This window comes from Gigantopelta aegis, chromosome 8 (genome assembly GCF_016097555.1).
Source record: "Gigantopelta aegis isolate Gae_Host chromosome 8, Gae_host_genome, whole genome shotgun sequence".
In the NCBI taxonomy this organism is placed as follows: domain Eukaryota; kingdom Metazoa; phylum Mollusca; class Gastropoda; order Neomphalida; family Peltospiridae; genus Gigantopelta; species Gigantopelta aegis.
Window position 1 is genome coordinate 29,601,878 of NC_054706.1, and position 16,480 is coordinate 29,618,357.

At 37.2% G+C, this 16,480-nt stretch overlaps 1 protein-coding gene across 1 annotated transcript; it reads left to right on the forward strand.

Moving 5' to 3' along the window:
* The first annotated feature begins 3,940 nt into the window (after positions 1–3,940).
* Positions 3,941–15,488, forward strand: LOC121380135 (zinc finger protein ubi-d4 B-like). Its single transcript, XM_041508915.1, has 5 exons — positions 3,941–3,971; positions 8,802–8,930; positions 12,328–12,440; positions 14,312–14,393; positions 14,957–15,488. The coding sequence occupies exons 1-5, from the start codon at positions 3,968–3,970 to the stop codon at positions 15,022–15,024; spliced, it is 396 nt and encodes a 131-aa protein (XP_041364849.1). The 5' UTR covers positions 3,941–3,967; the 3' UTR covers positions 15,025–15,488.
* Positions 15,489–16,480: the final 992 nt, after the last annotated feature.

Genomic DNA, 16,480 nt, shown 5'->3' on the forward strand with positions numbered 1-16,480 from the left:
CTGGATTAAAAATCCCATGCCTCGACTGGGATCCGAACCCAGTACCTAGCAGCCTGTAGACCGATGGCCTACCACGACGCCACCGCTATCACAAACAGATGCTCACATATAACGTAATATAGCACTTGCAGTATTATGTAAATTTCTAATGTACGGTACTTACATTGAATTTATATTCACTAAATATGCTGGTCATAATTAATAATTTATGCTGCAATTCAAAATAATCAGTTAACTTGCAGTTTTAAATTAAAAGTTTGTTTAAGGGTAAATAAAATTTACACATATCATCAAAATGTGTTATAGTCTGTTCCAATAAAGGTCACAAATCTGTTTACTGACATCTTTATTTCAATTTCAAGAGTAAACACCACCTTGTACATCAGTGAGAGCCCAAACAAGTAAATGCTAAATTAGGTGGAGTATCATTAAATAGGTATTTACAAAATATTTACTTGTCAGTTTAATATGAAAGAAATAATTGACGAAAATAAGTTTTATTCTATTTCCGACACTAGGCCCTACTTTCTTTTCTTTCTTCTTTCTTCTTTCTTCTTTTTTTTTTTTTATTTTTTATTTATTTTTTTATTTTTTTTTTTTATTTTTTTTTAGTATCAGGTTTATAAAGCTTAAATTGCATGTTCTTTAGGTGATGCTAAATTGTGTAGGCTAAAGCGTCGTCTTTGTTTTTGATGTACAAGTTTAGTCAGTTGTGGGTTGGAATCCCCGACTTGAACGCACAAAAAGTTCAAATTGCATTGTTCTCAACTGTAAATTCTTGAGAGAAAAAAATATATATAGTGTGACGTCACATGTATGGATTAAGATTTTAAAAGGTATTGTTGGCATTTGCTCAAATTTGTCAAAAACGGGACGTAGCCCAGTCTAGGATCGACACCCGTCGATGGACACATTGGGCTATTTCTCGCTCTAGCCACGACTGGCATATTAAAGGATGTGATATGTGCTATCATATCTGTTGGATGGTTCATATAAAAGATCCCTTGCTACTAATGGGAAAATATAGCGGGTTTCCTCTATACTATATTACAAAATTTCTAAATGTTTGACACTGATTAGCCGATAATTAATAAATCAACGTGCTCTAGTTGTGTCGTTAAACAAAACAAACTTTTAACTGTTGATCCTACTCTTTCCCCACTAGATACCGCATTTCTCAACGTATAACTTCTCGTGATGCAGAATATTTGCAAACACGTTATCCAAGTACACCCCCCCCCCCCCCCCCCCCCCCCCCCCCCCCCCAGAGTGTCTGATAATCGTACGATTCTGAAGATCGATTTTGCATATTTTAATACTTAAAATGTCTGTAACTATCTTCAATAGGTGTCATTTTGAAGAATCTTAACAAAACTTGCCTTTATTTCTAAACAATAGCGGGTTTTTATTGACGACAATAAACTTGTAAATGCCGTAAGCCAATTATTGCAGACGGGATCGCCATAATATATGTGTTTGTGTTATCACGTGACAAGATCTGGGCCAGGTTTCACGAAGCGATCTTAGCACTAAGATGACCTTAGTGCATAAGGTAGCTATGCACTTAAGATGATCTTAGGGCTAAGATCGCTTTGTGGAACGGGGCCCAGGGGCCTAATTAACAAACGTCTCTTAGGCTCTGCTAGACAACAAAGCATCCTCTTTGCAAGTCTTTTAGCATTGCACTGCGAGGTCGCAAAGTTGCTAGTTTAGTGAATTAGGCCCTATATGTCGTTTTGAGCGAGGTTATCACGCAAAGCAATAGTAAATGATGAGAGATTTATATAAAAATTATTTGTAAGAAAGATTAATATTTTTAACATTGAAAACATTCGTCAATTTATACATTTCTTTAACATAATAATAGATATTAATTTTGTAAACAATAATCTGATAATTTGCATAGGTAACCTAGAAGGAAATAAACCGCGATTCAGTTATGGTTTAGTTTAGACTTCAGCTGACGGCAAATAGTCTTGATGATACAAGGCGTTAGTTATAAGTAGACGTCAAAACAATGGGCCGTGTTGTTGATTGTCATAAATGACTGAATAGATAACCCATGACCCAATTGAAAATTCCTTACCTTTCGACCGACCGTTCAAAATTGCGCCAAAATTTCCTTAACAAAATTGCGCACCACTTTCTCTTTGGCATTAACGGCTCCATTCAAATTCCATAGCACCACCACCACCACCACCACCCGCCTGCTACCGATTCAATCGGGCTACTGGTGCTCCCTTGCACCTGCCAGTGCAGGCGGTCCCTCCTTCCCCTCCCCCCACCTTTCCTGTCATGCCAAGGCCGGCTCTTGCGCCCACGACAGGCGTGCGCTACAACAGCTTGCTCTGAATGTGCACGTAAAACCCTATGACATGACATGACATGAAAATTCCATGACTTTCCATGATTTCCATGACCCGTACGAACCCTGTATATCTGGCCACTGAATTACATCAAATTATTTGTATTAGACCACTATGTTAAAACAAAATCCTACCACTGGCAAATATACTCCTTTATTTCACTAAATCATATTGCACAATGGCCACCTGTGGGTCAGACTAGGTAACAGTTGCAGCGACTCCGGGCAGAAGAAAGGTGGAATTTCAGACACCGATGAATTAAAGGTCTTGTTGATTGTGGAGTTACTGGATATGTCAAAACATTTGGTAGCCCGGCGAACTACCGGGGTTAAACAACTGGTAGTCCGAGTGAGAAATCGGTAGCCAAAACATTCCGGGCTACCGCTAATGTCGAGCCCTGGATCATGCTTGCTGTAAGGTATATTGCTTTAACTTAGTTTCAATTGCTTTGTAAAATGCTTCTTTTTTTTCTTTTTTTAAAGGGATACTCGCTTAAGGCTTTTGGACTGGTATGCATATTAAACGATATATAATGCACATTATTGCTTAATATCAACAAGTATAGTCATATAGTTAATTAATAAAACTATCTCGTGGTATATATTCTTCCACAAAATAAATTTGTGCAATAAATAGGAAGCGAAAACAACGTTTGTGAAGTTCTGTATATTTATTACATACAGAAAATATATGAAAAGCGAATACTGAAGGGAACTGAGCTAGTATTTATCAAACAACTTAAGTTTTGAGACAATGGGGGAGAGGGGGATATGACAATGTGCGCTCTGCACTACACATACAGTTGTCGGAAACGGGGGGGGGGGGGGGGGGGGGTAATCCATGTAAAAATGCGTAGTGATTTGTTTGGATAGCTGTTTGATAGTATGCTAATACGAACGTTGTTATCCAGATTCGGACATTTTTGTTTAATTCGTACAAAAGCCAGCCTGTCCCCCCCCCCCCCCCCCCCCCCCCTTACAAAAATGGGAGCCCATACGCTTATGTGTCTCGTTCCAGCCAATACATCACGACTGGTAGCCTACATGGGAATGGGAATGGGAAAGTTGTTTAACGTGCACATTCAGAACAAGCTGTTGTAACGCACGCCTGTTCTGGGCACAAGTACCGGCCGGGTGCATATAAAATATCCCCGATTGATACTAAGCACTGGCGTAGGAAGGGGGGGGGGGGGGGGGGGCGGGGTGAAGGAGGCATGTGCTCCCCCCACTTTGTGGGAGCAGTGAAGTTTGTTTTATATATATTTATACATGTATTTGTATATACATGTGCATATGTGTGTGTGCGCCCCCACTTTTTGGCACCTTCCTACGCTCATGCTAGTGGAAACATGTAGCGGGTTTCCTCTCAAACATAGTATGTCAGAATTTCCAAAATGTGTGGCATCCAACAGCCGATGATTAATAAATCAGTGTGCTGTAGTGGTGTTCAAACTAACTAAAAAAATTCGTTTCTTTTTTTTAACTCATCTTGCCTAATTTATTTGGTTCAGTGCAACCTCAATATGTGAAACAGGAAATTGCAGAGTTATTTCCCTTAACCGTAATGAGAAGCATCTGATCATTGTGACCTGTAATCCAAAAATGGGTAATTACGTTGTTTTATTTTGTGTCGTAATGTAGGACATCCATAAAATGGGTCATGCGCCACCATAATCACTGTTAAAGAATAATTTGTTTTAGTTGTACATGCAGTATGATCTGCAACAGTGTATTCTTTAGCGCACATCTACCCGTTGCACAAAGAAACGAACGCATCCAGGCATTGGGTACCGTGTTGATATTCGAAATAAAGACTAGTTATAAAGTAAATTAGAAAAGCGGTTTGTACTTGATATAATTTATATCGTTGATGTACATTTTCCGCCGAAACAAACATCGTCTTGATACTAATGTACGTGACCAAAAGCGAAAAACAATACGCGTTGATGTCCTTGGCGGTATGCCGCCATTTTCGTTTTACTAATTGGTGCTATGATTTACCGCAAAATGCCTAAAAAAAAACCCACTGAGCATAGCATCCAAAATAAAAGTTATAATACACTTTAATTTAAGGTATTTACTAGTATGTGTATTTTTAAACCAAGCCTTGCCCTTTATAGAATTAAACAGAGCTAAATCAGGAACAAATCAACGTGTTCAAATTCTACTTTATTTTATAACATTATTTTTAAAAAGAATAACTAAATAATTAAATTAATTGCTACAATTATGATTATTTGATGAACCAACTTCATCATCAGATTCATGAAGTAAGAAACATTCTTTAAAGGGTGGCTAAACTCAAATAGGAGCCTCATGAGGAGTCATGTGTTTCAAAAATTAAACATGAAAATTATGGATAATTTTAGAATTACTGGAAAAAACCAAAGAGTTTTGCTACAATATTAAACTGGGGGCAGTCATCTTGCATCCTTTTTGGTAGCCACGTTCATAACAGCCGGACGGGAGTGATGTCACTGGTCAGCTCCTACTGCAGTAAGGAAATGTGGTACGAAGAAGACTTAAACCTATGGCCTGACCTGATAAAAAGAAGCCACTAAATAAAGATGATTACGACTGAGCAATCATAGTCATATAAAACAACTATTAATGATAATAAATAAATAAATAACAAAATAATAACACAAAAATAATAGTAACAATAATAACATAGCAATTAAAGAAAGAAATGTTTTATTTAACGACACACTCAACACATTTTATTTACGGTTATATGGCGTCAGACATATGGTTAAGGACCACACAGATTTTGAGAGGAAACCCACTGTCGCCACTACATGGGCTACTCTTTCCGATTAGCAGCAAGGGATCTTTTATTTGCACTTCCCACAGACAGGATAGCAAAAACCATGGCCTTTGTTGAACCAGTTATGGAACACTGGTCGGTGCAAGTGGTTTACACCTACCCATTGAGCCTTGTGGAGCTCTCACTCAGGGTTTGGAGTCGGTATCTGGATTAAAAATCCCATGCCTCGACTGGGATCTGAACCCAGTACCTACCAGCCTGTAAACCGATGGCCTAACCACGATGCCACCGAGGCCGGTAACATAACAATTAATGATAATAATAATAAACCACAGGTTTAAAGGGACAGACCCTAGTTTTTAAACGCTACAGCATATTTTTCAGGGTTAGGGCCGTTTCTGATCACTGAAATCAAACATTACTTATATTTTATTCTTTAGATTATCCATTTCCGTACAACCGAAGTGTTTCTGGTCATCCTGGTGTTTCCAGTATAAAAAATGCACTTTTTATATTTTTAAAAATGCACGTGCGTCTGCGAAGTAGCGAGTTATTGATTCAAATTCTAGTCTATTTTTAAGGATATTTTCCGTTTTAACGTCACAGACTCTTCTTTCACTCTATTGTAACTTTATCCAAATGAGTTACAGGTTTGTAAATTAACTAAAGTTAGTGTCCATTTTTAATGGGTTAAAACTAGGGTTGGCGCCTTTAACTCAATAGTCTGATAAAAAACCCACAAAAATAACGGTCATAATTTCCTTCCAAAATTGCATGTCCCGCCATCATATCGGACATAAAATAAATTATTTTGATGTTAGTCTTGACATTGGATCGAAATGGTCATACATACTATATGAAATTAAAAGATTTTGTTGCTATTAATACTGATTAATTAAATTTGCCACACAATAACGAGATATAAATAACGAAAAATCATAAACACAAAAGAAAAAACACCCAAGATGGCAGCCATTTCGCCCAAACTTGTAATTGGAAGAGTAATAAACACAATTCAGACAAATATTAATGTAAACACATATTTATTAATTTGCTTTAGCCATGTACATCTGGTGTTGCCACAGAATATGGCGGAAAATGTTTTTTTGTTGACACCGCGATGATGCCAACCATACGGCTGAGTGACAGCGATCTGCAGTAACAAGGCTCATATGCTTCAGCATTCCTGTTGTGACGCGTTTTTCACCACATGACTACCTGCTCACCAGGGGCATATTTACAGCATGGAAGAAAAATGTCTGCGCCCATTATATACCATAGCCGCACATTTGTTTCGTTGTATTGATTAAATATACCAATGATATTAAGTAATAATGTACATTAACTGTTGTTGAATATGCCTACCAGGCCAAATGCCTTGCTTAACCTTTCCTTTAAATTGATTCAACTTATTTTCATGCTTATATCCAATTAAGGTTCAAGCACGCTGTCCTAGCACACACCTCAGCTATCTGGGCTGTCTGTCTAGGACAGTGGGTTAGTGATTAGTGAGAAGAGAAGAGGGTGTAGTGGTCTTACACCTACCCACTGAGTTGTTAAAACTCACTCTGGTGGGAGCCGGTACCAGGCTGCGAACCCAGTACTTATATCCTGATGTCCGATGGCCAAACAACGACACCGCCGAGTCCTTTAAATTAATGGCAAGTTAGAGAGGGGCTGCAACACATACATATTTGTAATTTAATATACATATTTCATTTAAAGTGATGTATTCTAAAGTCCACACTTTACAAATTACCACACACAAATCGTGAAAAAACTATTACAGTGACACAGATTCCACATACGAGACTGTAACGATGTCACCAATATCGACTTTGCTGAGATTGCATAGGGCAAAATACAAGCAGTTTTCTGGAAAAATCTTTATTCTCGTTTTTGATCGGTAATTGCACTGCTAACAGTTTTTAAAATAACATATATATGAAAATAGCTGAGGTAAACAATACTCGGAATACCTTGGTTGAAGTACAAGCACAAATCAAAGACCATGTCACTTAATAGAAATCCAATGTTGGCGCAATGTTCCTATTGTATACATATACATGCTTATGCACTATATGTTGTATGATTCGTATTTCAAAAAAATAAAACATCACAGAGAGTAAACTATTTGTTGATTGTACATGTAAGTTTCAAAGAAATAATAAAAACTAATGACTTTGACTTTGCAGAAGGCATACAAAATGTCACACGGGTGTGATTTTTTTAACTGTTATCTGATTTCAGCGTTTTTGTGTGCAAACATGCCGTCATGAATTTTCACAAAGTAGATTTGATTTAATCTGAAATGCTGATAAATAACCTTTATTTAGGTATAGTATAAAGATTTCAGCTTTTTTAAAGAATCATTTCAGCTCATATTTTTTTAGTGGGTATCACATCCCTGGTCACATGGTCGCAAGCTCGGTCAGAAACAAAGTTGGCCTCGTTTACGCCAAGCTAAAATGGCTAAAACTGCAAACGACACCATGCGATGTTCGAAACATTTTATGAATTCGGATATCATTATGAAAACACAGCATTATGAGTCACCCGGCAGGCTAGTGGCAGTACAGGTACTCATTTGCCTCACGGGGCGAGACATAGCCCAGTGGTAAAGTGCTCGCTTGATGTGCAGTTACCGGCCTCGGTGGCGTCGTGGCAGGCCATCGGTCTACAGGCTGGTAGGTACTGGGTTCGGATCCCAGTCGAGGCATGGAATTTTTAATCCAGATACCGACTCCAAACCCTGAGTGAGAGCTCCGGAAGGCTCAATGGGTAGGTGTAAACCACTTGCACCGACCAGTGATCCATAACTGGTTCAACAAAGGCCATGGTTTGTGTTATCCTGTCTGTGGGAAGTGCAAATAAAAGATCGCTTGCTGCCTGTCATAAAAAGAGTAGCCTATGTGGCGACAGCGGGTTTCCTCTAAAAAAATCTGTGTGGTCCTTAACCATATGTCTGACGCCATATAACCGTAAATAAAATGTGTTGAGTGCGTCGTTAAATAAAACACTTCTTTCTTTGATGTGCAGTTGGTCTGGGATCGATCCCCATCGGTGGGCCCATTGGGCTGTTTCTCATCACAGCCAGTGCACCATGACTCCTGTATCAAAGGCCGTGGTATGTGCTATTCTGTCTGTGGGATGGTGCATATAAAGATCCATTGCGACTAATGGGAAAATGTAGCAGGTTTCCTCTCTATGACTGTGTCAGAATGACCATATGTTTGACATCCAATAGCCTATGATTAATAAATCAATGTGCTCTAGTGGTGTCATTAAACAAAACAAAACTGCATTCGCCTGACAGTTGGTTTGCCCATTTCAGGCGAGTGCATACATTTCTGCATGATCCCAGATATTCATCATATTGTTCTGGAACACGTACCCTCCCCCACACACCCTCCCCCACAACACCACATACATTTTAATGAAGTTTCAGAGATGTCTACTAATGTCAGGACTTTTAATTGCGGGGTGAAAAACAGGAAATTTGGAAAACCGAAAGTACAACTCTTTTTTTTTTTTCTCTCTCTTTTTTTTTTTATCTTCACAGTTGCAGTTTCCCGTTTTTCTCATACAACCGAAACCGAAATGATTGAACGTTTAAGTTAACTGCACATCACTAATTATGAAGCATTTAAATATGTTTGTGCTTTCTAGCAGGAAAGAATGCTGAAAGTAAGCCAGTGCCAAATACTTACTGTGACTTCTGTTTGGGAGATGCTGCCAACAACAAGAAGACTAACAAGCCAGAAGAACTCATCTCATGTACAGACTGTGGCAGATCAGGTATTATTATATATATGCATAGAATTCTGTTCATTCTTTTTCTTAGTAATCTTACACACCTATTGGTGAGAACATCATTTGTTATTTTTGAAAACACATACTTATTAAAAAAATATATACATGCATTAACATTTTAAAAACATACGATTGGCTGCTACTAGGTGATGACCAGGTCACCAATGCCATACCATCCAATCGATAACTCTGTGATGTACAAGATAACCAGAAATTGACTTGTCTGCGACAAACAAGTTAATTATAAGCACAAGAGCCATAAATAGGTTTTCGTTGGAAAAGGCATTTAAATTTATTTATTAAAACTGTGGGTTTATTTTCAGGATATGTAAGAAATAGAATACCATACAATATTTATGTTCATTAGATACCATTTATCTTACAACTGGATGTTTAAAAACATATCCATGTCGCTTTCACTCATTAGATATATTTTACAACAAATCGTTGTAAGATAAATGGTATCTAATGGCCACTCATGAATGTAGCATTCTCTATATATTCCTGTCACTCCGCATATACCACATACTCACTGTGTGGAACCAGTGGCGAAGCGTGGGTGGGGCCACAGTGTTCGAGATTAAAATTTTTGGCCAGGATCCCAGTTGGATACTAACATTTCAAAATCTGGTATCCCAACTGAGAATTTAGTATTATATGGCATCCCGGTGGGATACTGGGTTCTTGAAGTCTGGTATCCAAAATTAAATTCTGGTATCCCCGGGATATCGAAATACCATTAATCTCGAACACTGGGCCACCGGGGCGGTTGCCCTGGGCGCAAAATTATGGATTGGTGGAAGGGACTCGGGGAGTGCTAACGGTCCACTGGTTAGGGGGCGCAATACTTGCCTTGCCCCGGGCGCTGACAACCCACGCTACGCCACTGTGCCAACAATGGATACCGTATTGGTGCTGTTGTAATGACAAATCTTTGTAGCACAAGTACCGGAGACAAAATAATTATTAAAGTTTTGTCTTTTATTAATGACAATGTTGCAGGTCACTCACCATTATTCAAGTGCATATAAGTTCATATAACTTTGACATTGCATAACACATTACGCATAGCGCATTTCATTCATGAAAAATTTAAATTGGTACTGTACAGCGAATTGCTATGTACACCAGCTATTAGTAAATTTTTCAAACATTTAAATTTATTACTCGGAATTAACTGTTGGCGTATTTGTTTGTTAGAAGTCTTAAGTAAGGGTCTATAATTGATTTGTAACTTTTAAGTTATATGTTAAAACAATTTTATTATCACATTTTAATTATCGTGTCAAGATATATAGCAAGATTATAGCTAGAACAGTACCAACATCTGCTGTCAGTTCCATACAGTGACCGGCCTCGGTGGCATCATGGTTAGGCTATCGGTCTACAGGCTGGTAGGTACTGGGTTCGGATCCCGGTCGAGGCATGGGTTTTTTAATCCAGATACCAACTCCAAACCCTGAGTAGGTGTAAACCACTTGCACCGACCAGTGATCCATAACTGGTTCAACAAAGGCCATGGTTTGTGCTATCCTGTCTGTGGGAAGCGCAAATTAAAGATCCCTTGCTGCTAATCGGAAAGAGTAGCCCATGTAGTGGCAACAGCGGGTTTCCTTCTAAATCTATGTGGTCCTTAACCATATGTCTGACGCCATATAACCGTAAATAAAATGTGTTGAGTGCGTCGTTAAATAAAATATTTCTTTCTTTCCATACAGTGACACTGTACATGTAGCACTTTGTTGGATATGGTCTGCTTGGTTTAGAACTACAGTACATTTTGATTTGAACATTTAAATCTGCCAGGGGTATAATAAGAACTGTTGTCAGTTATGTAGCAGTTGAGTAAAGTGCCATAATGACTTTATTTTTGCATTTTTTCCGGTCAAAATGTATGTCCCCACACAAAGTCTTTTGTCTGTATATATATATTCTTAGCTGAGAATGTTAGTTACAAAACCTGCAGGGATCGAAATTGCTTCCATCTCGATCACTTTTGGCCAGTGGTAATCATCACGGTCCAGAAGATGTAACATTTGTATGTGCCAGCCTGACAGACAGATAAGTTTTTGCAGACAAAAAACAAATCAGTGTTTTATTATCCCATTAAATTTTTTTTTGTAATATCAAAGACGAGGCGCTTTGAAATGACATCATGTTTTATTTGTATATCTTACAATGTGGAATCGACCATGGGTGGTGACTGGTCACATGGTATGTTTTGATTCAGCAGCCATATTTTTTAACCATGCCTAATCTTGCCGGCAAAATTAAGTTTTCTTCACTGAAAGTCGACTCAAGTCGCAGAGTTATTAGCAGCAGTGAGAAGTCGAAGTCACCATCATATTTTGGACATAATCCGACTTCAAAAACAAAATAACAAAACAGATGTCAAGACCCCAATGTTTTTAGTGTCATAGTTCACTTGGCACCTTGTTGCAGTATGTCGGTTAGTGTTTTCACGTTGGCAGCAGTCTGTACATTAACGCATGTCACACTGTTTGCTGTGACCAGTCAGGCGTTGTTAATTCTCGGCCACATTCATTTTAGTTAAGCCAGAAAATACTAATTACTTTTATTTTAATATAACAATACATTATCAACTACTTAATAATAGCACATTTTTCATTAAAATACACTTCTTTAAAGGCACAGTCCTGAGTTTGCTGCAATGTTTAAGATGTTATCGACTAACAGAGACTTTTTAACGATTGTAATTAAATATCAAATATATTTTCCTGCATAAAATATTAGTGGCTGTATATTAAACATGTTTCTGATCGTTCTAATTTTTTGTACTGGGTTAAATTTCGTTTTATTTCCTAAAATATATTTTTTCGTACGTACGAAATTATTTTAAGACAAAATCCAGTTTGGGCTTCTTACAAATATTAAGATGACCAGAAACACATTGAATATACAGACACTGATATTCTAAATAAGAAAATATATTTAACATGTAAGTTTAATCGTAGAACTATTTTATTAGTCGGAAACATCTTACAATGCAGCAAACTCAGGAATGTCCCTTTAAATTTTATTTCTGGAAGTAGTAGTATTTTATATCAATTAAAACCGAGTGTATAATTCAGAATTTTTTCCGAATTCATGCTAAACATGGCGAAACGTCATGAAATGTACTGATAAATGTTCACTTCACCTCTTTTCATCAAACATCTCCCCTTTCTTCTGGAAAGGGAGAAATCAATTTTTCCAACTTTTTCAGTTCTAGATTCACTTTCTAGATTAGGACCTGACCATCCAGACTGAATGAGAAGCACATATGTGAGCCAAATTTGACGACTGACCTGTATAATGTTTGCATCTATAAAACTGTGCTCTTATACAATACCAAACTTTCCTCATTGTGTTTCTGTTGCAGGCCATCCCTCGTGTCTCCAGTTCACCCCAAATATAATGATGTCTGTGAAGAAGTATCCATGGCAGTGCATTGAATGCAAGACGTGTAGATTTTGTGGTACTTCAGAAAATGATGTAAGGCACATGTTTGTTGTTTTGTTTTACTTTTTAAATTTAATTATATAATCTGTTGCTTCTAGAATTTTTATAAAATCCACTAGCTATGGGATCAGTGATTTAAAAAATGTTTTTAGCCACAATTAAAAATTCACTAGCCCAACTTTACTTTAAGTTAATACAATTTTACTAAATAATAGTAATAATTGGATATAATACCTAAAGAGAAGGATAGAGCTCAAAAACACTAACATTGGGAGGTGGGGTGGGGGCAGGATATTCATATTTACAAAATAGACTTAACTGCATCATTTGACCAAAAATAATTCACTAGCCGTCAGGCATGGCAATAGTAGTTATTTACTAGCCCAACATTGAATATCACTTGCCATGGAGGTGGGGCTACCATAATCTAGAAGCCCTGTATAATCTTTGAAAGGGTGAAATTGAATTCACCTATGATGTATTAATTTTTTATGGCCAGGGTGTACTATACCAAATAAAACTAACTATATACAATATATCAACCAAACTATGACTCATAAATATCACTATTACAACCCCTACCTCAAAGTATTAATTGAAAAAAATTGTAGCTTTCATTTTCGGCATAACCAGATGTTTTTACAACACTCCTAGTTTCGCATAAAATTTGAGTACTTTTTTGTACAGGTACCCGATACATGTTTCCATCTCAAGGCTACTTGACAGTGGTACTAGATGAAATAAAATTGCATACATTTTTGCCTAGATGAACTAATTTTTTTTTTACAACAAACACATTCACATTTATCAAGAGTTAGGTGCACCTAAAATTTTTACCCAGCCGGATGTTATTTGGTTTAGTACTACCCATTACACACTTTACAAGTGATAATTGAGCAGGGAAGATAATTTGACTCGCTAGTATATGGATTATCTCCCATGTTTTGCTTCCAGTCAAACTGGAAAAAATATGCAACACCAGTCTGTCCTCCTTGACTGGAAATGACAATTCAGCAGCAGGCAGTTTTAATTTCAGTAAGGCCAGGTAGCTGAAATGAGTGTAAACCTTAAAGGGACAGACCTCAGTTTCAGCCCATGAAAAAAAAAAAAATGTTTTATTTAACTATGCACTCAACACATTTTATTTACGTTTATATGGCATCGAACATATGGTTAAGGACCACACAGATATTGAGAGAGAAAATCCACTGTTGCCACTTCATGGGTTACTCTTTTCGATTAGCAGCAAGGGATCTTTTATATGCACCATCCCACAGACAGGATAGTACATACCACAGCCTTTGATATACCAGTCGTGGTGCACTGGCTGGAACGAGAAATAGCCCAATGGGCCCATCGACAGGGATCGATCCCAGGCCAACCGTGCATCGAGCGAGCGCTGTACCACTGAGCTACGTCCCGCCCCAGCCCATGAAAATGCACACTCAGTTTGGTTAATCCACAAACCTGTAACACATTTAGATAGTTACAGTTGAGTGAAACATGAGTCTGTGACTTTGACACATGGTGAAATACCCTCTGAAAATTGACTAAAACTCAACTCCTGTTACTCCTCAGATGCACACGCGTTTTTAAAAATATGAGAAATGCATTTTGTGATATTAAAAACACCAGGAATGTACGGAATGCATTTTGTGATATTAAAAACACTTGAATATACGGAAATGGATAATCTAAACAATAAAATCTAAGTAAAGTATGATTTCAGTTATCAAAAACGGCTCTAATAGTCAAAAATCGATCCGCGTTACTGGGCCCATTGGGCTATTTCTCATTCCAGTCAGTGTGACACGACTGGTATATCAAAGGCCTTATACCATATTTCAGACGGACTTTGCTAGCTATATTTTGAAACCTGACCAAATCTTTGTTGTATGTTGTAGGATCAGTTGTTGTTCTGCGATGACTGCGACCGTGGATACCACATGTATTGTCTGACTCCAAAATTGCAGGAGGCACCCGAAGGTAAAGTATTTCTGCTATTTTGATCGTACTCAATACTGTAAAACCCTTCATTTTCACATTGAGAAGAATTGTTAAAAAGAATCAATGCAGAAATTATATAATACCCAATTGTAAGACCGTAGTAGCGTGTCCATTTTCAAACAGCATAATATACACATCACTTCATATCAGAAAACATGCACACACAAATTATGGTATATTGATAAAAAGAACAAAAGGACCACATAATAGTAAAACATATTGTGATTGCTACCAGAACCCCCATCCATAATATTATCATAGGTTATCTGTGTTAGTGACATTCAGTCTCACATTTTTATAGTATTTTCCTTAGCTCGTTTTAGCATGGTGTGGCACCATGCCTTAATCAGTGCCATGCTGCCCTGAGATTAAACAAGCCTTTTTTCAATAATCAATTCTAAAATTGTCTTTATATTGTATGTATATAGGAGATGGCCTAGTAATTTGTTTATGCAGTAAAATATGTTTTCAATCAAACCAGACACCTAACCACGTGGTATTTCAGCTGTACATGTTGTATTTGTCAATCATTTGTTCTTCAGGTAACTGGAGCTGTCATCTGTGTACGAAAGAGATTCACGGTGAAAAGAAAGAAAATGAAACGCAGTGAAGAAAGGATCTGATGAATATTCATATGAAACTCACAAATTATGTTTTCCAATTTAGTAACTATCTACTGTATTTAATCTAACTTTTAAATAACGTTTTCTAAGTGTAAATAAAGGGAGATAATTATGCTGATGGGGAGATTATAGGTAAAGCTTTGGTATACGCCTCTGGACATTGCATGAATGATCGTTCGCGTGTTACTCTCGGAAGCAGTTTAGGGTTTAAGTTTAAAACATCATTGTCATGTGGCAAATGTGTTATCTGAATTTGATTTTGCATTCATAAATTCTTTACTCAAATTTTCCGTTCTTGATAACCTGCCTTGACTGGTGCAAATTATTATGTTCGTTCTAAATGTAAGTACTGTAATAGTAATGTAAAAATATAAAATTGTTTATACAAATGTATTATAATAAGATAATGGGAATCACTCATGAAAAAATAATTACAAGTGCAAACACTATATATATATATATATATATATATATATATATATATATATATATATATATATATATATATATATATATATATATATATATATATATATATATATATAGAATAACTAGTTAATGACTTTGGATATCATGAAGGTAAGCATTCGGCCTGAACAGGATAAAGCCAATAGTTATTATCTTTATCCTGCATACCGAGGGCGGGACGTAGCCCAGTGGTACAGCGTGCGGTCGGTGTGAGATCAATCCCTGTCGGTGGGCCCATTGGGCTATTTCTTGTTCCAGCCAGTGTACCACGACTGGTATATCAAAGGCCGTGGTATGTACTACCCTGCCTATGGAATGGTGCATATAAAAGATCCCTTGCTGCTAATCGAAAAGAGTAGCCCATGAAGTGGCAACAGCAGGTTTCCTCTCTCAATATATGTGGTCCTTAACCATATGTCTGACACCATGTAACTGTAACTGTAAATAAAATGTGTTGAGTGCATCGTTAAATAAAACATTCCTTTATCCGGCATACCATACAAATTAAGTGGAAATGCTATTATTTCTGTTATTTTAGCTACATTGTATGATAACCTAGAGGTTAAATGAGCGATTTTGTAAGGTAGCTATGCATGTGATGTCACATGAGTGACATCAAAAGTCATATCCTGCTACTGTACGTTTATGACTTTTCTTTATCCGTCATAATCAGTCAATAGAAACAGTGGTTGCAGGATAAAAGAACTATAGATTGAAATAAGGAGCCGTCTCAAAATTCTGGCACATCACTCCACATGAATAACATACATTTGAGGGAGGCTGGGTTAACGACACTTCTGTTTGTAACTTGACAACAAACTTATCGATTTCCAGCAAACGAAAAGCATTTTAAAACATAATTATTTTAAACATCAGCACTGGCAAACATTGGTCATGTGCTGTAATATCACAAAGCATGGATATTAGTTTTAATGGTGGAAACTCGGGGTTAGTCCTGGGTGAGCAAAATATTTT